Source organism: Nicotiana tomentosiformis, chromosome 5 (genome assembly GCF_000390325.3).
Source record: "Nicotiana tomentosiformis chromosome 5, ASM39032v3, whole genome shotgun sequence".
Lineage (NCBI taxonomy): Eukaryota > Viridiplantae > Streptophyta > Magnoliopsida > Solanales > Solanaceae > Nicotiana > Nicotiana tomentosiformis.
In genome coordinates, this window is record NC_090816.1 from 25,377,949 (window position 1) to 25,387,370 (window position 9,422).

General features: G+C 39.5%; 1 protein-coding gene across 1 annotated transcript; it reads left to right on the plus strand.

Annotated features, from left to right (window-relative positions):
* Positions 1-1,843: 1,843 nt before the first annotated feature.
* On the plus strand, positions 1,844-7,966 carry LOC138892051 (uncharacterized). Its single transcript, XM_070175743.1, has 2 exons — positions 1,844-2,185; positions 7,664-7,966. Exons 1-2 carry the CDS (start codon positions 1,844-1,846, stop codon positions 7,964-7,966), a joined length of 645 nt encoding a protein of 214 aa, XP_070031844.1.
* The last annotated feature ends 1,456 nt before the right edge of the window (positions 7,967-9,422 follow it).

Genomic DNA, 9,422 nt, shown 5'->3' on the forward strand with positions numbered 1-9,422 from the left:
CAGTGGCCAACCGGCGCATACAGATACTCAAACAGATGCTACTGCTTGTGCGAACAACCCTACAAAATCAATTCCCAAAAATTCTTCATATGCTATTGCAATCACCACCGCTACTGATGTTTGACATATTTCGATATGTGTTGATGTTACTTTATCCATGTTTTAACCGCTTCTTGATATTATTTGATCTTCAAAATGCCCAACATGGTTTAATTATTGGTTTTATGACTAATTGAGTTGTGTGTGGTAAATTAGGGTATTTGGAGTGCAAAAATATGAAGAAAAGGTGCTCTAGGTAGAGGAAGAGAGATTGGATGCGTCGCATCCAATCTAGAAAAAAGATCAGATTTCGCGCACCCTTAGCAGTGAAGTCAGCCCATAGCATCCGCCATAGCATCCGCACCTGGGCAAAGCTGAGATGGAGGAACTAGGGGTGGATGCGTCGCATTCACCCTCGCATGCAAAGCTGAGAAATAGAGGACAAGGTGGATGCGTCGCATCCACCTTCGCAGGCAAAACTGAAATGGAGGACGAGGTGGATGCATCGCATCTACCTTAGCATCAATCTCTGAAGCCGATTTGGACTAGGAATAGGAGAGCTTTGGCCCACGACTTTTGTACGCAATATATAAGCCAAAAACGCCTCCTTTAGGTTATCTAACATATTGGAGAAGAGGAAAAAAGGCACAACAAAGTTCTAAAACCACATAATTCGTCTTGAGTTCCTATTCTCTCTTTCTTTTATTGATTCTTATGCACTATTGTGAATTTTTTATGATTTCCTGAATATGAGTGGTTAAGAACCCTATTGTTCTAGGGTCATGGGTATACATGAATGTTGATGTTTGAAGTGTAAATTGATGAAATTGATTTTATCATATCGGGTTATTTATTTAATTCTGTTTTCAACTATTTTGCTGAGTAGCTAACAGTGAAATACTATCTATGAATCTAGAGTTGAACTCGAAAGTGGGAACTCTAGATTGCATATAGAAGTAAATAGAGCAAGTTCTTAAACCCGGGCATAGGGGAAAGGATTCGCAATTGGGATAGACATATACCTAATTGCCTTGCTCGGTTGCAATACAGGAATTGTACATGCGTTCTTGTTAAGTTTAATTCCATAGACATATAGGTATTAAGTTAGCTTGAATAGGCTAGTAAGGGCTCGACAGACTCTTATGAGTAATATCAACCCTGTGAACCAACAATCCAGATAAATCAATTAGTTATTTTTAAGCTAAGAATGCAACATGACTGTTAAATAACCCGTGATCCTGGAATATTATCTCCCATTGATTGTTATTTAAAACTATTTAAGTGTTGTGTTGATTTTTGGTATTCCATTACTTGATAGTCTTTAGGTAGTAAATTAGACAAATATCTATTTTATAAGGAATCGATTGAATTGATAAGCTATTTGAGTTTGAATTAGTCAAAAGTTAATCATAAGTCCTCGTGGGAATGATACTCTATTCACTACTCTATTACTTGACGACCACGTATACTTGCGTGAGTGTGTTTGGTCCCAATAGCTACTCCTCTACCTCCTCCCAAAATTAGACACCCAAGATAAGCTATTATTTCTCGACATACCACACACAATGGGATGCCAGCAGTAATCTTCAAGGCCAGAGATTATTATGGGGTCATGGCTGAAGAATGTAGACTCACTATTGTGGGTCTCTTTTTGAAACCTAGGCCCCAAATCGAGAAAATTAGGGCTATTTTCAGAGAATGATTTTCAGTCAAAGGCAGGGCCAAAATTGGGGTGTATGACAACTAGAATGTCTTCTTAGAGTTTACTAATGAAGATGATTTCAATTCGATATGATACAGAAGAATGGTGGAAATTGATGGGCTTCAGATGTGGCTTCAAAAATGGACCCCAGACTTCCGACCTGACGAAGACATTTCCATTGTTCTGGTATGGATTTTATTACCTGGTCTTCCATTTAATATGCATACTTGGCAATATGTTAAACAAATTTGTAGTGAGGTTGGAACTCCTCTTTCATTGGATGTTGCCATTAATGGTAAAACTAGACCTAGGATGGCTAAAGTTCGAGTTGAAATTGATCTGCTTAAACCTTTAGTAGACAGTGTGTTTATTGGGTCGGAGGATGAAAATGCTCCACTCAAGGCTTCACTCAAAAAATTGAGTATGATGGCATCCCTAAATACTGTAAGCAGTGCAAGAAACTTGGGCATAATCTTATGAATTGTAGAGTTATGAAAAGGAAAAGAGCTTTAGAGATAGAGAAAATAAACAATGAGGAAGGCTTGACACAATCAACCGAAGGCACTAACAAAGATCAAAATGGGAAGAGTGAAGAAAAAATGGATAAACCAGCTAATACAAAAGAGACCTCAGTACCAATGAAGGAACTAAGGGCGACAGAATAACCCTGGAGATACAACACAAGAAGAAAGTTACAATCTACTATCATAATCAACAAAAAGGAGAAGGGAATTCAGCAATAATTGCAAAAAAAATTAGAAAGAAGAAACAGAAAAGCATGAATAAAAAGATGCCAATGAAGAAAAGCAAGGTGACCTTCAAACCTGCTCAAAGAGACAAAAGGACCAAGCAAGATAGTACCTCCAAAAGCTCATCAAATCACAATTATAAAATCATATAGGGGTTAAATGATACAAACTATAGGTTGGAAGAAAAACAAAATACTGACACTCAGAGTAATCAAGCTACCTCCAGAATTAAGAAAAGCTATCCTCACAAGCCTCCTAATGGTACCCAGATCTCTGCAAAACCTACAGGGGAGGAGGATACAAGTGGTTACAATGAGTTGACAGGGAATATAAGTGTAAGGACCTGACCGGTCATTTTGAGTGTACTAGCCCCGATCCCTTATTTACTATTTTTTTTCGTATCTGCTTTTGCTTATTTGACCTGCCGGGAGGTATTGTTTTTGGTTTCGGAGTGTTTTGGGACACTTAGTCCCTAAAACGGAAGCTTAAGTTTTAGGATTTTGACCGTAGTCAAAACTGTGTGAAGACAACTTTGAAATGGAGTTCCCTCAATTTCGTTAGCTCTGTTGGGTAATTTTAGACTTAGGAGCGTCCCCGGAATGTAAATTTGAGATCTGTAGCTAATTTAAGCTTGAAATGGCGAAAGTCAAATTTTTGGGAAGTTTGACCGGAGGGTTGACTTTTTGATATCGGGGTCAGATTCCGATTCCGGAAGTTGAAGTAGATCCGTAATGTTGAATATGACTTATGTGCAAAATTTGAGGTCAATCAGATGTGGTTTGATGGGTTTCGACGTCGTTTGCGAAATTCAAAAGTTTAGAAGTTCTTAGGCTTGAATTCAGGTGTAATTTGGTGTTTTGATATTTTTTGAGTGATTCGAAGGTTCGACTAAGTACGTATCGAGTTATAGGACCCGTTGGTATATTTGGTTGAGGTCCCAAGGGCCTCGGGGTGATTTCGGGTGGTTAACGCATTGATTTGAGTTGAATAATTGCAGCTGAAGCTGCTGCAGCTAGTGTAACCACACCTGCAGAGTGGGAACCGCATGTGCGAGCCCGCAGAAGCAAAGGAGGAGCTGCAGATACGGCCAAGAAGGAGCTGGGCAGGAACCGCAGGTGCGAAGATTTTTCCGCGCCTGCAAGAGTCGTAGATGCGGGCAGCTGGGCACAGGTGCGAGAGAAGCCGCAGGTGCCATGTGATTTCTACACCCGCGGAGAAAGCAGATGCGGTCAGATGATCGCATGAGCGGAGGCGGAGTTTAAGTGACTTTCCACAAATGCGGAAATTGTACCGCAGGTGCGGTTTTGCTGGGCAGAGACTATAAATAAAGGACTTAGAGAATTTTCCCCATTTTCACATTTTGGAACTCGAAATTTGGGGATTTTTGAGGAGAGTTTCGAAGGAAATTCGAGGTTATCCCTAAGGTAAGTTCCTTGAGCCTAATTACCCTTAGTAATGGTGTTTTCCTATTGATTTTACACCTAATTAGTGAGGTTTTGAAGTGAAAATTGAGGGTTTAGGACTTGGGGATTTGAGAGTGAACATTGGGGTTTTGGAGGGGCAATTGAAGTCGGATTTTGGTAAATTTGGTATGGATAGACTCGTGAGTGAATGGACTTTCGGGTTTTGTGATTTTTGTTAGATTTAGAGACATGGTCCGGGGGCCGGGTTTGAGCCAATTTCGGATTTTAGGCTAGATTTCAGTAGTTTTCTTGTGGAATTGATCGTTTTAGCCAATATTGATTATCTCCTACTGTTTGTGACTAGATTCGTGGCATTTGGAGGCCGATTTGAGAGGCAAGGGCATTTTGGAGTAGGATTTCTACGCAGTTGAGGTAAGTAACAATTTTAAATCTGGTCTTGAGGGTATGAAACCCAGAGTTTGGTATGATGTGACTGTTTGGAGGTGACGCACATCCTAGGTGACGGGCGTGCGAGCATACACCGTGAGGGATTGTGACTTGGTCCGTCTCGTGAGATTGTAAAGTTAAATAGCCTTGTGTGCTTATATGTATTCCTTATCTGCAACAATTTGACTGCCTTTCATGTAAGAAATCATGCTTAGGCCATGTACCTGCTTTTGGTTGTTATACTCAGTCATAGCAATTCTTGTATATGTTTACCACAGTATCTGTTATTTCCTTGCTAATACACTATAGCATTCTGATTTGGGCTGATTCCCTTTCATTATTGAGGGCTGTGAGACTAGACAGGTTGATGACTGAGTGAGGCCTAAGGCCTGTCTATGAGGTATTGATACTATGGCATGTGAGTTGTCCGTGCAGCACGTGAGTTGTCCGAGCGATTTCACATATTGATACTATAGCACGTGAGTTGTCTGTGTGAATTTACTTGGGCTGAAAGGAGCCCTTCTGGAGTCTGCACACCCCAGTGAGTGCAGGTACCTATTGAGTATGAGTCGTGAGGGCTGAGAGTCGAGTGATTGAGTTGTTGTGACGAGTTGAGTGTCTGTTGCCCTAAGAGGCTGTACTTGTTTTCCATTTGTTAATGTGCTTTGTTACTATCTGTCATTGTTGTGAAATTTCTGAAAGATTCTATATCTGGATTACCTGTACTGTAACTGTATAAACTGATTTGACTTGAACTGCCACACTTGAAAGCATGTCTATTCTCTAGCTGAAATTATTGAAAATAAACTATATTTGTATAGCTCGTCACTACCTTCTCAGTTCTTTATTTATTTATGTTACTTGCTGAGTTGGTTATACTCATGCTACACCATGCACTTCATGTGCATATCCTGGTGTGTTTGATCACAAAAGTCGCTGAGTTCGTGCGCGATCGAGTACCGGAGACTACGAGGTAGATGCCGACATCCGCAGACCTTGTCTCTCCTTCTATGTTTTCTTCTTTTCAGAATTGATACTCAGACATTGTTTGTATTAGACGGGATATCTAGATGTTCATGATCCAGTGACACCCCAATGTCGGGCTATTTTTCTACACTTATATTTTATTTGGGTTTTACCCCCATTTTTATGAAAGACTCCGGTTATTTTAACTATTTTTATTCATTTCTGTTAAATTTTAAAAATATTTTGGAAAGGTGGGCTTGTCTGGTATCACAATAGGCGCCATCACAACGGGTTAGGTTTTGGGTCGTGACAAGTTGGTATCAGAGCCTAGGTTACATAGGTCTCACGAGTCATGAGCAGGTTTAGTACAGTCTTGCGGACCGGTACGTAGACGTTTGTACTTATCTTCGAGAGGTTCGCAAACCCTTAGGAAAACTTTACATTCTTGAATTCTTGTCGTGCGAATCTGTTAATTCTGGTAACTAAACATTTGTTATTTCATTCTCTCAGAGATGGTGAGGACTCGTACTACGGGGTAGGATGGACAGCCACCAGTACCACCAGTTAGGGCCGTGAGAGGCTGAGGTCGTGGTAGAGGCCGTGGTAGGGGCAGAGGTGCAACTCGCACCACAGCTAGGACAACACCTGTAGATCCACCAGTTGCCCAGTTCAGGAGCAGGGTCCAGTTGTGGATGAGACGGTGGGACCAGCTCAGGCACCACCTGTGCCCATGGTGATTCCAGGCCTTCAGGAGGCCTTTAGCTCATATTCTGACCGCGTGTACCAGTCTTGCTCAGGCGGTCTCTGTTCTGGCCGCAACAGCCACTTCTCAGGCCGGGGGAGGTGCTCAGACTCCCGCCGCCCGCACACCAGAGCAGGTGGTACAGGGATTCCAGACATCGGGGGCACTACCAGTCCAGTCGGTTGCAATTGCTCAGGACTATGTGGTACCGGTTATGCCTGATGATGAGCAGTGTCAATTGGAGAGGTTTGGGAGACTCCAGCCTCCATCTTTCAGTGACACCCGGATGTCAGGATATTTTTTCGCACTTATATTTTATTTGGGTTTTACCCCCGTTTTTATGAAAGACTCTAGTTATTTTAAATATTTTAATTCATTTTTGTTAAATTTTAAAAGTGTTTTGAAAAGGTCTGCTTGCCTAGTATCACGATAGGCGTCATCAAGACGGATTAGATTTTGGGTCGTGATAAGAAGTCAATAGGAGGTTTCTACTTATCAAATCGAAGAAGAAGAATAAGAAGACACTGATGTGAATTCAAATTCTTGCTCTACATGTCTTCCACCCAATGTAACTGAGAAGCCGGGTATACAATTATTTGTTAAGATATTTTAAAACCAAGAAAACTATGAAGGCAACAATACAATGAAAGAAACTGATAACACTATGCTTGACCCACATCAAAGCATAGGCGTACTACAACAGAATGAAGGTAACAAGCAAAACAAAGAGAACCTGAATGAGAAAGATTACTTACTTGAAGGCAGAGGAAAAAGTAGATCCAGAAAGGTTCACATGAAACACAAAAACAGAAATACTTCCTATGTGAAGGGATTACAAAAGAAGGATACTACCTCCCCCACAGTTATCCATGATTAATACAATATTTTGGAATATTAGGGGGGTAAGGTCTAAGAAGGCCATCCACAGGCTAAAACAATTGATCGACATCAACAACATCATCTTTGTTGTAATCATAGAACCAATGGTCAGGAAAAACAAAATCGATGGCTATAGGAAGTTTCTGGGTTATCATAAGTGTATTTACAATGATAACGGGAAACTTTGGTGCTTATGGAAAATTATCAGTCAAACAACTATCATTGAAAATCATGAACAACACATTTCCATCAAAGTTGATGATGGTGCAAGCAACCTCCCCATTGTCATCACAACTATTTATGCTAAATGTACTAGTGGGGAAAGAAGAGAGTTGTGGAACAGCCTTGAACACATCAGTCTCTCTATTAATTGACCATGGTGCATTAGAGGGGACTTCAATATCATTCTAGATCCTGAGGACAAGTTGGGGGGAAGCCCTCGTAGGATGCACAGAAGCTTGGAATTCCAAACTGTATGGATAATTGTGGTACTACTAATATTGGCTATTGTGGTTCTAAATTCACTTGGTGCAACAATAGAAGACCAAGTAAAAGAATCTGGAAAAGGCTTGATAGAGTTTTTGTCAATGATAAATGGACTCAGAAATTTCAAAATACTACTATTAAACATCTAGTTAGGACGGGATCTGATCACATGCCTCTTCTAATAAAATCCTCTAACACCTCTACCAGCCACATTAGTTACTTCAAATTCCTCAACTTCTGGACTAATCAGGAAGGTTTTCTCAATACTGTTAAGAAGGTACGGGATACTGATATCAATGGAAATAGTATGTGGAGACTTCAATCCAAACAGAAATTATTCAGTAAAAGATTGAGTCAATGGTCCAAGGAAGAAATTGGTAATATTCATGCTCATGTCCTTGAATGGGAAGAAAAAATTTATAATCTAGAGGAAATTGATATTACCAACAATAATGAGGATGACATGGAGGCAACCAACAAAGCTCATATTGAATATATCATATGGTTGAACACGCAAGACTCCCTTCTTAGCCAAAAAGCTAATATCCAGTAGTTTGACAAAGGCGACAGAAACACTCAATTTTTTCATAGCAAACTTTGAGAAAAAAAGAAGAAGATTACATTTGAATAGGATTAAAAATCACAAAGGCAATTGGGTTCAAGGTGATGAGTAAATAGCCAAGGCTGCTATTAGGCATTTCAACTCCAACTTCAATCTCCGGACTCCTACTCTGGACCTTTCTATAATGAACTGCATCTCTACTAAGATCGCTCAAGAAGAGCGGTACAACTTGGATAAAGAGCCTTCTATGGATAAAATAAGACATGCAGTATTTAGTTTGTCTGCCACCAGTGCTGTTGGACCTGATGGATACAATGGAACTTTCTTCCATACCTGTTGGGAGATTATCAGAGATGACATCAACGGCTTTGTTTGGGACTTCTTCAAAGGTACCCCTCTTACTAAATATTACACTCGTACTTGCTTGATTCTTATTCCTAATAATGACTCCCCTATATCATTTAGTAGTTTTAGGCTTATCAGTCTTTCTAATTTCACTAACAAGATTATTTCAAAAATCCTCTCTATTTGATTCAATCCTCTATTACCTAGATTAATTAGTGCTAATAAGAGTGGTTTTATTAAAGATAGGCTTATTTCTGAAAATGTCCTCTTGGCACACGAAATTGTTCAATACATTACTAAGAATAATAATGGTGGTAATGTCGTTTTCAAACTTGATATGGCTAAAGCATATGATAGACTATCTTGGAATTTTGTTATTTCAGCTCTTAAGAAATTAGGTTTCTTAGAACATTGGAACGGCATGATCATGTATCTGTTGTCTGACATTTGGTATTCTATTATTGTTAATGGTAATAGGAAAGGCATTTTTTTTTACCTCAAATCAAGGTTTGAAACACGGAGATCCTCTATCTCCTACACTTTTTATCCTAGCTTCTTAGGTACTTACCTGCTCTCTCAATGATTTATTCATCGATGCCTCTTTTACTCCTTTTAGTATGCCTACTAGAGGTCCTCAGATCAATCACCCCGCCTATGCTGATGATATTGTTATTTTCACAAGTGGCAACAATGATTCTATTAATCTTATTATGAAGATCATTAAAGATTATGAAAATAGCTCTGGACAGATGGTCAACACTCATAAAAGCTTCTTCTTAACTGCCCCAAATGCTTGTGCACATAGAATCAATAGAATCAAAAATGCTACAGGTTATATGGACAAGAATTTTTCCTTTACATATCTAGGTTGCCCAATTTATGTAGGAAGGAAAAAAGTTGCATATTTTGATGATATGATTAATATAATTGTTAAGAAACTTAATGGCTAGCATGGTAAGATTTTATCTTATGGTGGTAGATTGATTTTAATTAAGCATATCCTTCAATCTCTTACTATTTATACCCTTCATGTCCCTTCCTAAGAGTACTTTTAACTTGATTGAAAAGCATTTTGCTATCTTCTTTTAGGGATCCTCTAGAG

Coding starts and splice junctions, on each gene's coding strand:
- LOC138892051 (XM_070175743.1), top strand. CDS start 1,844: ATGGTGGAAATTGATGGGCTTCAGATGTGGCTTCAAAAATGGACCCCA. Junction 2,186..7,663: donor TGATGGCATCCCTAAATACT/GTAAGCAGTGCA, acceptor TGGACTAATCAG/GAAGGTTTTCTCAATACTGT.